The sequence below is a fragment of the Heliangelus exortis genome, chromosome 11 (genome assembly GCF_036169615.1).
Source record: "Heliangelus exortis chromosome 11, bHelExo1.hap1, whole genome shotgun sequence".
NCBI lineage: Eukaryota > Metazoa > Chordata > Aves > Apodiformes > Trochilidae > Heliangelus > Heliangelus exortis.
In genome coordinates this window covers 7,673,768-7,692,212 of record NC_092432.1, presented here as the reverse complement: position 1 = coordinate 7,692,212, position 18,445 = coordinate 7,673,768, and the positions used below count along the sequence as shown (strand labels likewise).

The 18,445-nt window shown below is 47.3% G+C and overlaps 1 protein-coding gene across 4 annotated transcripts in view; it reads left to right on the top strand.

Annotated features, from left to right (window-relative positions):
• The window catches only part of NTRK3 (neurotrophic receptor tyrosine kinase 3), a 206,342-nt gene that overhangs the window by 41,441 nt on the left and 146,456 nt on the right, over window positions 1–18,445 (top strand). For all 4 annotated transcript variants that reach the window (XM_071754307.1, XM_071754306.1, XM_071754305.1 and 1 more), the window contains 2 exons: window positions 9,819–9,887; window positions 17,489–17,646. In XM_071754307.1, coding sequence (XP_071610408.1) covers window positions 9,819–9,887; window positions 17,489–17,646 — 227 coding nt within the window. The remainder of the gene's footprint in view (window positions 1–9,818; window positions 9,888–17,488; window positions 17,647–18,445) is intronic.

Genomic DNA, 18,445 nt, shown 5'->3' with positions numbered 1-18,445 from the left:
CTGGTTCCACTGCCAGCTGCACCTTTATTTTTTTTCCATTTCTCCTGTTCTGAAGCCAGCCTGATGAGATGCCTGTCTGACAGCTGCAATATAAACTTTCTGAACTGCGGTGGCTCCTGGCACTGACTTTGTTCTGCAGTATGAATGGAGTCATCTTGTGGCACCACTACCCACTGCTGTCTGTGGGTTTCTCACATGAGTAGTTCTCTGGGAGAACTGTTATCCAACCTCACTCTGCCCGCAACCCGTGGGCTTTGGCTAAATGTTTGTTGTATCCAGTTGTGCATGTTGATAATTGTGGGTAATTTGCTGTCTCAGAATAATGAAGGAATTCCTGCTGCAGTCTGAAGCACTCAGTGCTTTACAGTGATTAGTCTGTTCATTTGAAAATACTCCTCATACTGACCAATCTTTGAGGATGAAGGGTTGGGGGGAGATGCTTCTGTACACGTACAACATATATTTGAGAGGAGCAGGAAACGTGTAGCTACCATGTCCAGATCACTCTTGTGGTTTTTGGAAGAGCTAAAAGACTCCCTCTTTTCCCAAACATGTGCCTCCCATGCCAGCCCATTGTCCTCTGCTCCTGGGCCCCCTGTGCTGTGGGTGCAGGTAGCCCAAGGTTGGGCGAGTTCTGTGGGCTCTCTTTTCATTTGCTGGTGTAAACACCACTCTGGCAGCAGCCTGCTTTTCCCAGCCCAGGAAGAACATTTTTCCTTTTATCTATAATTCAGTGAAGTGTCAAGTCATAGAAGTTTTAATGATAATAAGCAGCAGAGGAAATTTATTTATTCTCTGCAAAGGTGGATTTCATTCCAAGGATGTGGGTTTTATTGTGGGGTTTTTTTTATTTTTTGTTTTATGCTTAACTCACAAGAAATGTTGGCTGCTCATGCAAGATCCTGTCCAATGTGTTCGAGTGATCTTCCCTGCAAAGTTCACCACTGCAGTTCCGGCTTGGCTCAGCAGCTTTCCAGCCCCTCTTCCACACAGGACCTGTGGGCCAAGTGAACTGGGAGAGGAAAAGCAAGGGAAGTGTAGTGAGGTGGGAGTATTCATGTGTTTGGTGAGGGGTAATGAGAAAAAAGAGCCACAAGTTCCTCATCTTTCACTTTCTCCTGCTGCATCTCTTGCATCTGCTTCCCAGGCCAGCCTGTGATGGATTTGACTGCTGAGGAAAAGCAGGGAAGGGCTTTTTTTGGATTATGTGTAGCACTCACCTTCTGTCAGCCTGTGAAGTTTCCAGGGGTGACTGGAGATAAAAAGTGGATCCATGTCATATGAAAGGACCAGGGCTCTTTCCTGAGGTGCAAGAAGGCAGAGAGCAGAGCCTGGGGCTGGTCAAAGATAAACAGAGGATGGGATGCAGCTGTGGGAGGGACAGGGACCAGTATGGAGACAGAGGGTTGCAAGAAATTATTGGAGGAGAGAGTCACTAGGGAAGAAGTTGAAATGGAGCAGGAACTGGTGGGATGTAGAAAAGGTGATGGGGAAAACGGACCTGGAGAGGAGAAGGGAGCATTGACTGGGGTAGGGAAGAAGCATGTGTGTGGGGGAGCTCTGTGTGGGAAAGCAAGTGTAAAGGAGGAATGGTTTTACTGGCAAATACTTGGAAACTGCCTCTGAATTAACCAGAACCTTCCTCTCCTCTTCACTGTGGCTTTGGAGGCAATATTAGAATCTTCCTAATTATTTTTCTTGGACGAGTTTTGCGATCTTGATGATATTAATTATTCTTAAAGGTCAACAGCACTCAGTTGAATCCCCTTCTGTTCTACCATGTAATCAGTTAATTAATTGGAAACCATTTAGTAGTGTCTGCCGAGAGCTTAGCCTGCCTTATGCCCTGTTGTTTTGCTATTGCTAGGAGATACGTATAGATATATATATATATATGTACACACATACGTGTGTATGTGTGTGTATATACATACATTCATATTTGTGCCTCTTCCTTTCTTCAGAGGCTCTACAGAACCCTCAGTACTGTTGCAGCCTCTGGCATCCTTTCCCAAGGCAGGCAAATTGGAGCTTAGGCACAATTCTTTTCTTTCTCTTTACTAACCCCCTTCAAGAGCAGCATTTGAGATTATTCAAGGTTCAGTGATTTCTACAAATAGTAGAGGGTCTTTTTTTTTTTATTTATTTTTTTTTAATTACCAAAACAAACTTGATGCAGCAGTCTGGGAGGGCATGTGTTTGGGGGCTGGTGTCATCCTGTATTTGTAGATGTTAGGAAATGCCCTTTGGGGACATTTGTCCCTCCTGCACCATCTCCTCAGGTGTGCCTTGCTGCAGCACAGAGCTCTCTCTGCTTGCACAGTGGTCAGGTTCTCTCTGGGTCTGCTGGAAACCTGAGAGTAGGAGGTGTTCCCTGGTTATTCTCTGCTCCTAGCTCCAAGAAACATGCAATTTGCTGCAAACAGGCAGGGTGAACCCAGCCTCTTGCTGGAGCTGTCAGCTGATGACTCTTGTTCTCAATCACAGAGTCAGAATCACAGAGTTGTCATTGTCGGAAAAGGCTTCTAAGATCACTGAGTCCAACCATCAGCCCAGAAAAAAACCCCACCATGGCCACTAGAGCGTGTCTTGAAGTGCTGCCACAACTGCATGGTTTTTGAACACCTTGAAGGATGGTGACTCCACTACTTCCCTTGGCAGACTGCTCCAGTGCCTGACTACTCTTCCAGTAATAACCACTTTCTACTAATACCCAGTCTAAACCTCCACTGGCACAACTTCAGGCCATTTCCTCCAGTCCTATTGTTATTTACTTGGGAGAAGAGGCTGACAACCACTTCACTACAACCACTTCACTACAACCACTTCACTACAACCACTTCACTACAACCACTTCACTACAACCACTTCACTATAACCTCCTTTCAGGTGGCTGAAGAAAGAGATAAAGTGTCCCTTCAGCCTCCTCCAAGCTAAACAAATAGAGTTCCCTTAGCCTCTCATCACAGGACTTGTTCCCCAGACCTTTCACCAGCTTTTGGTTGTTCTTCTTCAGCAGCTCAATGTCCTTTTAAGTAGTTGGGGGAGGGAGGGCAGAACTGAACACAGTACTCGAGGTGCAAATACTGGGACTGGGCACACATCTCCAGTGTTATTTCTGTGTGCTGAAGCAGGAGAAAAGCCCAGTTTGCAGTTCAATTCCAGGCCTAATGGATCTAAAATTACTACAGTTTTGGACAGAAGAGATGGGGTGGAGGCAGAGCAGCCCTGTGGACATCTCAGCTGCAGGAGGGCAGCTGTGGAGAAGGGCTCTTGCCTGTTGGAGGTTGATTTTCTCTTTTTTTTGAGTAGAAGACTGTCATGTTCCATGGATGGTGCTGGACTCTGCCCTGCAGGGAAGCTGGCAGGCAAAGGCAATGCAACTGGAAGGTTGACCCTTTTTAACCTTTCTGTGAGTCCTCTGAGATGTCTTTGGAGAAGAGCAGTGGAAAAATGCACAAAACAAGGAAGAGTCCAGAGTCTCAGATCCTTGCATCTGACCTGCCTTGAAGCACAAAGGACATTATTACCCACATCTGGTGACAGCTTCCCATCTGTACCTTTGTGCTGAACCAAAACTATGAGCAGCAATAAACTCCAAGGGATGATTTGTCTCCAAACAAAGCTTCATACAGCTGGGAGATACCTCAGAAGAAATGACTTGGAGGGTGTGGAAGTGTCATGGGGTTGGTGATGGCCTTTAAAAATGTCCTTTACAGTGTTTGGGGATGGGATGGGATGGGCTGGGCTGGAGGCAGCAGCAGGAGATGGCTTGCTGCCTTGGCAAAGGCTGTGGGAGGAGAGGCGTGGGGCAGATGTGTGTCTGGCGCTGGCTGCGGGAGCCCTGTGATGGAGTCCTGGTGCCTTATGCCTTCCCGCTTGCTTTGCAGCTCTTGATTTTGTAATGCTGCTGTTGAAAGAACAATGCAGGGGACCAGCCCCTTCCACCTCCTTCAGTGACAGTTGAGATTTTACGAATCAAGATTGTGCAACTGGGAAACACAGAATGGTGGTGGTGGTGGTTCCTCCTCTGGCATTGCATCTCCAGGGCTGGTGGGTGGATACTAGGGTGGCAAGGTCTCTTCTTCTGTGCCTCCAGTGATGGTTTTGTGCTCCCCTCTAATGCAGGATGCTTTGGTTTTGGGGAATTGTTGCAAGTTTTGACTCTAAGGCACAGGATGGTACCTGTGGACCTGAGAAAGATGCTAGTTACGCTGTTCAAAATCACAGAGGAAGACTGAACCTTGGAGGATTTTTGATTCTGCTGTGTTGGGGGTCAATAAAGACCTGGGTGTTGCTAAGAGGTTGCTTGAAGAGCAGAACTTGTCTGTAGGTAATGCTAGACCATGGCTTAGGACCTGTGTAAACTTACTCCTCCATAGCATGAATACACATCTGGTGCAGAGCTTGGACAGGGAGGACAAACAGGAAGGACTGCTGGCAACTATGAACCCCCAGGCTGACCAGTTTAACACCATCACTTGTTCTGCTGTCTCTTGTGTTCTGGGTGTGCCAGGCTTGAGTGTGCTTGGCACCTCCTGGTGCTTTTGGGTCTCAAGAGCATCCTGCTGGGCTTTGTGCTGAGCTATCGGAGATTTTAGTTGAGTCTAATATTGCAGAGCCTGATTTGTGGGGAGGCCTGTTCTGCCACAGCTTCTGGGACTTGCTGGGGTAATTTTAGCACATTCATTAAGGGAGGACAGTACATTTTTTCCCTTAATGAGCTAAGCTGCTTACTAAACAGGAGGAAAAGGAGGGAGGGGAAAGGGGTGATGGGGAGTGTAACATTGCTTTTAGAGGTCACTGGCGTTATCTGGCAGAGACAAGCAAGCCCCAGAGTGACTTTCCAACGTTTTTCTGGTTCAAACCCAAAGCTTTAGCAGCTGACTTGCTGCAGAAATGAATTCTTGATGGAGTTACCCCTACACCTCCAGCAGTGTTGTGAAGCTGCCCATATCGCCCTCTCCTGCGGCCACCAGCACCCACCTGAGCCCCAAGTGAGCTATGAGGTGATGGGAAGCACCCACTGTGCCCAGAGCCCAGGAGGTACCAAGCCACGTGGTGCCACTGGCATATCCAGCACTGGGGACTGCAGCTGAGGACACACAGCTCCTGTCTCGTTTCTGCCAGGCAGTCACTTGTGCTCCCTCAGCCCCAGCTGCTCAGTGCAGTTAATCCTCCCCCGATCAGCATTTTCAGAGTGACACAGTGTTATTAAAATGTGTGAAAAACTTCTCCCATGCAGAAGTAAATGTGTCAGGATGGAAACAAGGGCGAGTGGAAGATGGAAATGTGTGGAGGAGGGATAGGCATGGAGGGTCCCTCCCCAGCAGCAGCATTTCTGCCATTGCGTTGGGTTGAACAGCATAATATAGCTCACAGTTTAATTACAGGAGCTCCTGCTTGTTGTCATTGATGAGGCATCTGGTTTAATTTAGCTGAATAAAAATGGCTTTAATAGTGGAAATACTCTTGGCTGCTGGGTAATTGAAGGGAGAGGGAACATGTTGTCTCCATTTGCACTACAGTCCAACTTGTTCTGGGCTGTGTGGATCCAGACTCCTCTTGTCGTACATCCCCTACATCCACTCATCCCTTTTCAAGCACAGGAAGGAGGATGGATGGATGGGATGGATGGATGGGATGGATGGATGGGATGGATGGATGGATGGATGGATGGATGGATGGATGGATAGATGGATGGTAGAAGAGAGCAAGAACTGGGACTTTGCTGTCACTCAGTGGTACCATCCTGCCTGAGCTGTACATGAGGTTGCTGGTGGGGATATGATGGGTTGCTGGTTGTGATGAGCCAACTGAAAAGCAGGAGCTTTTAGAAGCATGGTTGCTGCTGTGGGAGCAGAGAAAGTGGTCTTGAACCTGAGTCATGACCAGGTTGAGTGTGCTCTGCTGAACCTGGTCCAGGTGAGGTTCCATCCAACCCCCTCTCCCAAATCCTCTTCCTTTGAAACTTGCTCAGGAGGCAAAAAAGCTGCTGGCAGCTAGTTCTAAAGACTCCTTCTGTGGAAAATACCAGCTTGTGAGTGATGGAGAAAGCGTCCCATGGCATAGCAGCAGTTTGAATGTGCTCCAGAAGTGCTTATGGCAGGTCTGTCCTGAGAGAGACACACTCGTTTGCTGCTGTGAAATAGGCAGGAAAGGCATTCTGCTTCCCTCCTCCCGTGTTTCCTTGATGGGCAGCATTTTATTACAGGTGGAGCTGATGCATGGACTGTTACAAAGGTTGTCTGGCATGCTCTGCTACAGGATTGCTTGCACTCTCCTGTGGCTCTGCCAAGCTTAATCGCTCAGGCTGAAGTTTTCTGCATGGGGGGTCTGCTTTTGGGTGAATTATTAAAAAAAAAAACCAACAAAAACCAGCAAACCCAAACTTATTTATTTATAGTTTCAAATAAAAACCTTCTCCAATGTTTGAAGTGGTGGAAGGGAAACATGCTGTTTTGCTCAAGCTAGAAAATACAGGTGATGCTTCTGTTACAGAGCACCCTCACTCTCCTTTTGAGGAAGGGAAGAAACTTTGTCAAAGGTCAGGTTTTGCTTGGAAGGCTGGATTTAGCTCTGGGATGTCTCCTAATGTTGGCATAATGATCCCTGATTCTGGGAGAAATTTTGCAGAGGATGTTTGCATATAGGGGAGATGAGGAGCAGCAGCTCTTGTTGGGACATGGGAGGGATGTAAAGGCAGGAAATTTGGGCATAGATAGGGAAGTCAGGGCTGAGAAGTATTTGGGAGCGGCTGGTGAGCCAGGGAGTAATGTGATTCAGTATGCTGGGGGGAAGCAGCTGGGTGTGATGGAATGGAAAATTGGTTGGAGAGGAGAGACCTGGTACTGCCCAGCCACAGGCAGAGCAGGATGAGAGGAGGATAGAGGTTTAAGTTGCTGCAAAGGCTGGGGATCTGGAGCTGACAACAGGCTTTTTGGCCTTGGAAAAAGGTGGAACAGGCAGCTGGAGAGGCCTTGATTTTTCTCCAATCGTCCCCGTTTATGTTCTACAACATACTTGGAAATTCAGTGAGTGCAGCCAAGGTTTGAGCACAGGGGGAACCTTGTGAGTGCCCAACAGGAATTACAAAGTGCAGGAACTCTGTTCACCCATAGAGCTGTAATTTTTAATCTCCTGGTGTGCATGTACTGCAATACTACTTCGAATTGCACAATCATATGCTGTCTTCCCTGGGAAACCTGCCCCATCCAGAGCATGGATGGATCTATTCTGGAGAGAAATCAGTGCTGTGCAGTGAGGTTCCTCCATAGGAGCTCCATATCTTTTGTGACAAAGTGGGTAGATGTACCATTTGCATGTGGAAACCCAGTACCGGCATCTGTGACCTTTGGAGCGTTTGGCTTTGTGACTTTAATGGTGTATTTTTAATGTGTGTTTATGTGTGTCTCTGTGCTGAGAGCAGAGACCTTCCCAAGGGTCCATTGCAAGGACTTTTCTGACATTTAAAGTGTCTAAGCTGTCTGTTTTCAATGACAAACACATTCCTCCCTGTGTGTGTCCTGGCCAGTCTGAAATGGAGCTGTTGGTGCGTGTCCTCCCTGGCCAGCCCTGCAGAAGTCAATGGTCATGTCATATCAGACACCCACTTTGCCCTTTGAGAGCAGTGTCTTCTGCCAGCTGGCTGCAAGTGAAGAACCATCCCCTCTTTGCCTACTGCTTGCTGTGGTTTGTTGAAGAGAAGGGGGTGGAGGTGTAGGAGTTGGTTTCCAGGGGCTGCAGGAGATGAGAAGCCGAACACATCTGGCTTGCAAAGCTCCTTGCATTTAGTGAGGATGCTTCCTTTCTCTATCTCTGTGTCCTAAATTGTAATAACACGATCATGCTATTTTTGATTCCCTTATTTGCGTGGAAAGCCTGTTGTTTTTTCTCTTCTCTTTCAGAATCCAATTTTCTCTTGACATTTCTGCCTAATGTAGCAAAACATGACCTTTGAGAAAGGACATTCCAGCAAGATTCACTCCCTCCTCTGCATCTCTGCTCTCTCCCACATCTTGCTGTCTCTCATGCATCTCCCTTTATACTTCCCTCTTCTCCCTGGGCTGGGGGGAGGGAGTTTGCTGTCTCACTTGGTAGCAGAGAGCTGCTTCTTCCCCTCCTACTTTTCATCTGTGTTTGCAAAGTTTCCAGGTGCTCAGTGCTCCAGGGTGGATTAAAGAGGGATTCCTGTGATTTATTTTTTTTTCCTCCCTGCTTAGTTTCACCTGCTATTTTTGCTGCTTTTCTAAACTTTATCGGAGGCAGTTTGTCTGCAGCCATAGGAATGGTGGGATCTCAGTCATGTGAAATGAGGCACCTGTGGTTTGCTGTGGTTTCCACAGCAGGATAGTCTGATGTGAAGCAGAGCCAGAATTTAATGATTCAGCTCTGTGCCATCGTTTGGGCTTATCCTTTTGCCAGGCTTGTGAGCAGAGAACCTCTGGGACAATGGTTTGCTGCATGAGCTGCAGCAGCTTCCCAGCTCACAATTGCAGGGCTTTGGGCTTCCCAGCTTTGTTTGGTGGCAGGTGGGGCAGGACCAGAGTGGCTTTTCCCTTGTAGGTCCCTGAACAGCTGGGCTGTGTCATCTCTGTGCTTGCCCAACATGTGTCCTTACCTGACATAAAGTGATAAACGATTCTTCCTTCCCAAATCAGACCTGCACTGGCCAGAGACATTCTGGGATTTGCTGTCTTAGTTGCAGCAAATTTCTGCAAATCAGATGGAGACCGTGGGCTGGGCTGTCTGCTGTCACCTCCGTGTCATCTTGTCCTGTACATCCTCTTTGGCCTGATGAGAGTTCAATGTACCTCCAGGTGGTCCATACCTCTGGCCCTTCATGGCGCTTTCCAGCCACCAGGGCTGAGTCAGGAGGGCATCTGCAGCCTGAGTATCTTGCACAGGGTGAGGAGGGAGCTGGCAGGGACAGGTCTATGTTCAGCAAAGGATGAAAGGCAGCACCTTCTAAGGTTTCTGGAGGCCAGCATAGACATGGGAGGAGTTGGGTTTCTGCTCGAGGTTGGGACCACCCATCCCTCTGCTCCTCCCATGCTCTGGTCCCTGGGTTGATGGCTCTCTCTGCCCACTATGGGAAGTGATTTCATGACCATCTTCTCACCCACAGCTTTTCTCTTTTTCTGTCTTCTCTCTGCTTAGTCTGCCCCAAACGCATTTCTTCTCTTTTGCTTTTAGTAGTACTCTGGTTGTTTTTATCTTCTTTTATCCTCTCTGGCTTTCAGCTGCAGAGTCAATGTCTACTGGGTTGCAAAGCTCGCCTAGGTAGATGAGATTTGTGTTTTTGCAAGTTTGGGCAGATGGAGTGAGGGATGGGGAGCTGTTGTCTGCTGTAGCAGTGGTACCCCTGCGTGCAGACAACACACAGCTACTGCAGATCACACAGTAACACCTGGGGTAATCATCAGACTGTCATTTTAATCTGACTGTTACTATTTTTAGCAGGATGTTTGTACTTAATTTCTTTTTCAAGGTATGAAATTAGACTTGTTCTTTCTACTCATAGTTGGTTGAGCTCCAGATTGATGGGCAAGAATCAGACAAATCTTACTCTGGATTTTTTTTTTCTTAAAATGGCATGATATAAACCCTATTCCCCCTTGGGAAAAAAAAATAAGTAAAAAGAGAAACTTCCAGTTGAGTTCATCCTCATTAAAATCTCTCATTACGAAATCTAAACTTGGGTCCTAGACTGCTTTGGCAGTAAAGGAGGACGATGAGCTCAGGGAGGTGGTAGGGCATTGGCAGGAGGAGTTATTTACTGTAACATTTTTTTTTTTTTTTTCCTTGTTAATTTTCAGAGACCTCTCTGGGAACCGGCTCACCACTCTGTCATGGCAACTCTTCCAGACCCTGCGACTCTTTGAACTGTAAGTCACACCTGGAGGTACCTCCTGGGAGAAGAGGGGAGGCTGAGTGGAGGAACAATTTCAAAATAGAGATATTCTGAAGCCTGTGAATAATTACCTAGAACTCCAGTGGGCAGCACCCTCCTTCAGAGGCTTCCATGGGTACGGGAGCATCAGAGCAGAACTGCTTCTCTTTTAACTTCTCAGCAGCTGGCTAATTAATGTCGGGATGATGAACAAGCCATGCTTGGAGTAGTAAATGCTTGACTAACTCTGGGAACACTCCAGAAATACTTAATAGGTCGGATTTTGAGTGAATCTTCTCAAATACTTGATCCTCACCTATTACAGAGTAGGGCTGGCTGACTCCTTGGCTCATGGACATGCTTTATAAGGCACCCCTGCTTTTTAAGCAACTGACTCCTTTGGTCTCTAGCAATTGAGGTGCCTTCCAGCTCCTATGTGGGAGATGAGGTAGTGTCCCTCCTGGGGTACTGGTGGCCTTCAGCTTTCTGAATTATTGATAGAGAGTTCAGTGTTGTGCTTGAAGAATAAGTGGACATGAAATCAATGGAGCATTGCCCTGATGACCTGTTTTGTTGAATTTTATAAATATTTGTTTGGTGAGTATGAAAAAAAAATATATATGTAGGATTTGTCCCAGAGGATCCATTCATCCTCAGTGATGATCAATAGAGCTGTAAGCTAGAAGTGACTTATGAAAGAATAAAGACAGTCTTTCAAGTGGGAGTAAGTGTGTTATCACCCATGTTACTGCAGTGTATTTTGTTTCTGTCAAATTGTTAATTGAAAAATACTAATAGTGATATTAGAAAATAGAGAAACACCCTTTCAATGGGGAATCTGGCTTGCAGAGTTAAAAAGCTGAATTTGGAATTTGTGTCCTTGCTGATTGGAGCTCTAAGTATTTTTCAAGCCTGCCTCAGGTTTAGAGTTTAATAGCATGAGTCATTTGTATTCTTAGACCTTTACTTATTGTCATTGCACCGTCTGGCAAAACTCAGATTGATGGTTGTTACCCAAGAGAGACCCAAGAGTGGAGGAGCCAATGGTGCTGCAGTCCTCAGCTAGAGGCACTGGCAGGGCCTGGGGTAATCATGAGCCTGCAGATTAGTGGGAATACATCCAATGAAGCCTGTTTTTATGTGGCTTTGTTTCATTTGGTCATATTTTCTTCCTTCAGATGTGTCCTAGGTTTGCCAGCTCAAGTCAAACTCAAAAGACCAATGCCAAGCACAAAGGGAATTGAGGTGCTGCTCTTTGGGCAGCAAAGTGCACTTATCCCCCACTGATGGAGAACACAGATGGGTTGTCCTCTTGTGGGGATCCTGACAGGGAAGCTGGTGTGCTTGGGGTGGCTTTGGTTGGTGTCAGCAGAGTCGCCTGGGGCCAGTGCTCTGCATTCTGGCAGACAGGAAGGAGCTGAATTACTTGGCTCCAGTTGGAGCTGTGCTCAGAGTGGTTTTCTTGGATATAACGAGCCCCAGTTGATGAAAGCAATAATGCAGAGAGAAACGTGGGAGGAAATAGCAATGCAGAGGGAAAATGTGCATAGAAATATGCAGCCCAAGACTGGTTGATAGTGATAGGGTGGGAAAGCAGCACTGATGTGATGTGGGGTCCGTGGTGTCTCATGGGGGGCTTGGCACTGCATGGAGCTGGAGCCTTGGCTGGACCTCTCCTGACACCATGTTGTGAAAGGGGTCTTGGAAGCCACCCTCTCGTTTCAGCTCTAGCGATCAGCTTAGACTTACAGACGTGTGTAGCTACAGGGCCTGGCTTGCTGGAGTAGAAGCCTGGTCAAGGTTATTTTTTCTGAAGAATTGATTTGTCACCGGTGTTTCCTGACAAATATTCCCCTCTGGGCTTCTTCTCAGGAGGTCCCTCAATATTCCAGTACACAGGTAGGATATTCAGTACCAGAATAACATGGTGATGCTCTTCCCCAAAGCATGACAGAAGTGGGATGTTTTGGCTGTTATTCCCTGGGACATCAGTGTAAATGGGACAGGGTTATGTTCCTGCAGTGTCCTCCTTTGGACTGTGAAAAATGGTCCTGCTGAACTTTGGATTTGTTTGAGAGAGGACATCATGGAGGTGTAGCCTGATCTATGGGCTCTGAATAGTCATTCACATAAAGATGTTGGGAATTAAAGGCATACGTTGTCTACTGCAGGGTAGTCATGGTCCTGAGTGATGGGATGGGACCTGTTGATGAGGAAAAGAAAAGGGAGGGAGCAATTAGTTATGGATGCACAGAAGTGAGAAATACTGTATTTTTTTTAGAAATGCAGAGGATGGGTGAGTAGAAGACAGTTTTTTGGCACACTGAGCTTCAAGGAGGCTTCCAAAATCTGGGAAGAAGACAGAATACATGACCCATATAAAGTGATTGTGAAGCACTTGTGAAAACTAGGGAGGTAGTTGCAGACTGACATCAGCCAAGGACTTGAAGTTGAGCCAAAACTCTCCGTAAAGGAACAAGGCAGTGAGCAGCAGCAACTGGTGCAGAGGTAGCAGACCCCAGGAAGGCTGAAGAGCAGCACTTGTGCACAGCTGAAGAGGCCAAAAGATTCCAGGGACACACAGATGCCATCAAGAGTCTGCTTGTCTTGAAAGGCTGAGGTCTGCAGGGAGGGTTGGTGGGACAAGTGGGTGCAGGCAGTGGTTGAGCACAGGCACCTTGTGTTGAGTAGCAGTGCTCTGGTGCTACCAGGCAGACATGGATTGAGAGGGAGGACAGTCATCCAAGGCAAATCCATGACTTGGAATGTGTTAAAATGGAGCAGCAGAGCATACAGGAATGAAAGTGATAGAAGGATGGGATAGAAGGGGAGTTTTGGGATGGGAGGAACTACAACTGATGTGACATGGAGGTTGCCAGGGAACACGAGACCTGAGATAGCCACTCATGGTGGACACAAAAGAGGAATGAGGGGAAGACTAATGGGAAGATTATGCCACACTATGAGAGCAGGCAGGTGGGTGGAAATTTGGAGCTTGAAAACTGCTTAAGGCATTGCAGGATGGGCACGATGGGATTGTTTTAAAGCAGTTTCTTTTCTTGTTCAGCTGAGCTAGGCTTTTCCCCTGCTGACTCACTGAAGAAAGGATGGCAAAAATGAGGCACAGTTCCAAAGAGTATTATCTTAGTATTTTTTTTTCTTCTTTCTCCTGGCCAGAAGCAAATCTTGGAATGGTTTCCAGTAACTGCGGCCTTAATTCCCACAGGATGGGCTGACTTTGACCAGCAGGGCTCAGGCTAATGTGTGCACAACTCTCCTAAGTCTGAAGCTGAGTGTGTGCAAGGAAGCATCCAACACATGCAAGAGCTCATAAACATTTGACTTAAAACCTTTCTTATCCAGAAGTCACAGCTGGTTTCCTCTGTCATGTCCTTGGCTTCCTTTGTCATGTCCTCAGAGAGCTTAGGGCTGACATTTCAAGAAATCCCTACCCAGAAAGACTTAAGACTCTGGATCCAATTACATCTTTGGTTGTATAAAACCTTGTAGTCCTGAACATCTTGCCTCTCTGCCCAGCCCATCAGCATTTCTAACACCAGCAGTCCCTGCTAGCTCGTCCTGCAGTGGATTTCTACAGTACTACAGTGAGAGGTTTTGATGGGGATGTGGAGGAGCACATAACTGCTCGTGGTATGAACCCAACTCAACACCACCTGTGCCTCTTGCTTAAAAACTCATTGCTGCCAGCAGTCACAGAGTGGTAGCTATACAGTGGGCACTTGCCCACTCTCTGCATTAGCCAGTCCACCTGTCAGGTGCCATGAGGTGCTCCCTGTCTGAGTTCTTCCCTTTTTTGTCCCATCCCTTTGTGGAGCATGTTTGGAAATAATAGCTTTGGCTGGACCCCCAGAAGAAGCCCTGGTTATGGGAAATAAATAGAAAGAAAATAAACAAAAATAGATTTTTTTCTTTCTTCACTGGGCACTCTTTGGTTCTCAAACTTAGGAAAGCAGTCTTAGTCTCTAGGTAGGAGTGTTTTAATTGCAAGTGTATGAAGCCTTGGCAGCAGCTTTATGGGAATGAAAACAGAAAAAAGTGTGTGGCAAGGATCTCCACTGCCCTCTGAGAGGGTTTAGCTGCAGACAGCTTTGTTTTAGCTGATGAGAGGGGAGGTGTGGGACTGGGCACATGTCTCGTTTCACTGCCTAGCCTGAAAAAAACCTTTTCTCTGTGTCAAGTCTTGTTTGTCCCAGTATGTACAGTGATGCTGATGGCATCCCTCCCCTGCACTGGTCTGCTCTGGTGTAGGCTGTCCAAGCAGCTTTCAGAGGCAATGGGTATGATGGCTTTCTGCAAGAAGCAAGCTGGGCTCAGCCAGGTGCTTGCAGCATCACTGGCTCTGCAGAGTTGACCTGGTGGCTGCATAGTTCCAGAGTTCTGGCTCTGTTGTCGTCTCCTCAAATGACACTGCAGGACAAAATTGTCCTAGATTTTCTCTGTCCCGAACACAAGACCTACAGTGTTCCTGCTTCCTGAAGTGGCTGTGCCTGGAGCACAACCTGCTGCAAGCCTGTGCTTTGCTTGGGGCTAGTGGATGGCTCTGGCTCATGTGCACATCTGGCCCCTTTTTGAGCCATCTCCTAGGTGCAGAGAGCAGCTCTGCTTGTGCAGAATGAACACAGGTCACTTGTAGCTCTGATACTTCCTATTTATCACAGGAATTTTTGCTTTTATCGAGGCCTTCAGACAGTGTAGGAGTGTGAGCAGCTCCTGAGCACCTGCAACTGAAAGCAATGCTTTGGCAACAACTCCAAGCTAAAGTTTATCATCAAAAAATGCCCTTTGGGTTCACTGGTTCTTTCCAGGAGTAACTGGTACCAGATGAGTTTGATGAGAAGGAGCTGCTTGCCATAACTCTTACTTCAGTGCTGCTGTCCCCATTAAGCACATGACAGCAGCAAAGATTTCTTGGTTGCCCTGCTATGCCTTTCTTTTGTCCGTTTTTGTCCTTCCTGCTGTGATGCACAGATCCATGCCCCTTCTACCCACACTGCCATGCCAGCTGCTGGTAGCACTCGACATATCCAGCCAGTGATGGGAGTTAATTTGTGCAATAGCCCCTGTGGGGGTCTTGATTAGAGTGAGTTACATCATTGATGTTGGGGCAAGTTATGGGTAAGTTCTGCCCTGAAGCCCACTGCTCCTGGGTTATTCATGGGCCTTCATGAATTGGCAATGGGCCAGGAATGCTGCTCTCTATTCCTTATTATGGAACTGCTTTTAAGTGCTTGGAGTAGCAGCTCTTCCCAGCAGCCTCCTCTTGTGATGATATTTGCATTAGAGCAGAATTTCTCCCCTGTTGCCTCTGAGCTCCCTGACAGCTCCAAGGGTACAACTCTGGTTACCTGATCTGCTGTCAGCTGAGCCCATGGCTCTTACCTGTGCCCTGCTGAAAGCAGTGACCTTGGAAGAAACCTGAAGAGAATGTGGATTCATGGCCACACTGAAGAGGATGCAAAGCCTTGGGTGAGGCACTGGCAGTAGCTGCTGTAGTGTGCAGGGAATGCCTTGTCATTTGAGCTCCACCAATCATTGAAGCTAATCTGCTCTGGTCTGTTAAATTTAGTGCTTTGGCCTTTGAGTCACTTATCTGAGCCTTGTACCTGTCTCATAAAGGTTTAGGTGCTTTTAATGGGAAAGGAATGAACTAATGAAAAGCCACAGAGTGAAGTTGAACCCAGTGTTTGTTCTTATTAAAAATAAAAAAAAAATGGTCAGATGGCATCTTCTATGAGAAGATTCAAAGTGGCATTGTTAGGATTCAGGTTTAACACTCCTGAGTTCTACCAGGAGATCCCTTCTCCTCCTTCTCCCTTTGCAGTACTGGATGGATGAAACAGCAGCTGCACGTTTGGAAGGTTGCTTCCAAATCCTGTTAGTTGGTGGAATTAATTTTGTAAAAGCAAGCATGAATTTATGGCATCACGACCAGCGTGGCCAGCAGGTCCAAGGAAGTGATTCTGCCCCTGTACTCAGTGCTGGTGAGGCCACACCTCGAGTACTGTGTCCAGTTCTGGGCCCCTCAGTTCAGGAAGGATATCGAGGTCCTGGAGCAGGTCCAAAGGAGGGCAACCAGGCTGGTGAAGGGACTCCAGCACAGATCCTATGAGGAGAGGCTGAGGGAGCTGGGGCTGTTCAGCTTGTAGAAGAGGAGGCTCAGAGGAGACCTCATCACTCTCTACAACTACCTGAAAGGAGGGTGTAGCCAGGCGGGGGTTGGTCTCTTTTCCCAGGCAACCCTCAGCAAGACAAGAGGGCATGTTCTTAAGTTGTGCCAGGGGAGGTTTAGGTTGGACATTAGAAAGAATTTCTTTACTGAGAGGGTGATCAAGCATTGGAATGGGCTGCCCCGGGAAGTGGTGGATTCTCCGTCCCTGGAGATATTTAAAAAGAGACTGGATGTTGCACTCAGTGCCATGGTCTAGTAACTGCAGTGACAGTGGATCAAGGGTTGGACTTGATGATCTCTGAGATCCCTTCCAACCCAGCCAATTCTATGATTCTATGTGGAACAGACCAGAAAACCAGCTTCCTCCTGTATGACAGGGGGATCTAGATGTCACATGAAGCAATGGTTTGACCTTTGGAGATGCCTTTCTGCTTTGGGGTGACTGAACTCACATTTTACACTTCTGGCTCCACTGCTCCCTTCTTTCTTTTGCTTCACAGTTGTGTGGGGAAATATTTCATTTGTTCAAACTGTCCTGCTTTGCTTAAGTTATTTTTGCAATCTGTGCTGCTAACTCGTTCTGTCCTGGCAGAGCACTGGGCTCTCCTCCTTGCTGGGACCTGCCATCCTTGCACTTCCAATTTCCACAGAGAGCTGCTGCAGGGCTTTAAAAATGTAAATGAAATAGTTAATAGGTTGGAAAATCAATTATAATAAACATTCCCAGTCTATAAACTCTGTGTGTGTTTTAAATGAAGTACATTAAAGGCAGTGCTTTTTTTCCCCCATTTCTCCTTGCTAGGTCAGCAAGGTCTCGGTGTGGTGCTGTTTGGGTTGATTAAAGTGCACCATGCCCTGTGCATGAGTTCATGTCCTGGGTCACCAGGAGACTCTGTTCATCTAAGATGCTCAGGAGAAGAGCTTCCAGCTTCCCCAAGCACTTATGGGGGCTGGAGGTGTGCTTGGCCCAGCAGGGGCCAAGTGTGATTTGTAAACATGAATCAGTATTTTAGGGTAGTGAGAGCTGCCTGCTCCTTTGCTGAGGGCTGGGTGTTTTGGCTGTCTGGACAGCACTGCTATGGAGCTGAGCTGCAGGTGTGCAGAGCCTGTAGTGAGAGATGTTACGTGCATCTGCATGATGCCCTGGGAGATGTAAAACCTTTTGTGTCTGCATGAAGGAGACTGAGCACCTGGATGTGTAACTTCGGCCTCTCTGGAGTCAGGAGAGTCATGAACGTGTGCCGGAACACCCCAGGCAAATAATGTAGAAGAGATTTTCCCTTAGCTCAAAAGGGCCCCTTGCACCTGCATGGTGGTTGTCCTCCTTGGGGAGCCTGGAGCCAGGTGATGGATTTAGTCATCCTTCCCCACCTCACTGTCCTTTCTCATGCTCTGTCTGCCCATAGGAGACTAGAGAGGAACCTTTTTAACTGCAGCTGTGACATCCGCTGGATCCAGCTCTGGCAGGAGAAGGGTGAGGCGAACATGCAGTACCAGGAGCTCTACTGCATGAACGTGGATGCTGCCATCATCCCTTTGCAGGAGATGAACATCACCCAGTGTGGTAAGGTGCAGCCAGGGCTTGATGTAGGGGAGGCCATGGGGCTGCTGGGAGGGACCCCTGTCCTGTCTGGCAACTCTGGTTCATCAACCACTTGCTTGGGGAATCTGGTGCTTGCATGATCTCACAGTGAGGTCAAGAACAAGATGGTTGATGCTGACTGGGGGTAGCTGGTGGACTAAAACCAGATAATCTGGGTTAATGTGGGGCTGTTGTTACTGTATGAATGAAAACACTGGGTGATTTGGGGCATTGCCCTCACTGAAATGCTGGGAAGGATTTCACAGCTGCCAATGTGTGTGTGATGTCTTGATATGTTCCATGTTGTTCTTTCTCTGTCTAACTACTCCTAGAAATAGCATCTTGTTAAAAGATGCTGCTACCTTGTCTTTCATAGTTACTCTTAAAAAATACACATCTGTGTTGATTTTCTTTAGTTTTATTTTTTTCAATTGAAAACCCATGACTGTAGGGAAGAGGCAGGAGTGACTTTATCTCTTTCTGCTTCCTGCTGATGTTTTAAGAGTCCAGTGGCCCCAGGAGCAACATGAGGCATGTTTAATAGTTATCCCTTTACCTTCATCTTCCTCACACATCAGCTGCTGGTTCAGTGTCAGTTTTTGCTCTGCCTTCACTAGAAAGCGTCCCTTGCAGAGCAAGAGGAAGGAGGTACCTTCAGCACAGCAATTAAACTGTCTATACACAAGCAGCTGTCAAAGTCATGGGCTGAAAAAAGGAGGAAAAAAATGGGGGAAAACCAGAGGTTTTATTTTTCTCATAATCTTCCTCTGCTCTAAGAATT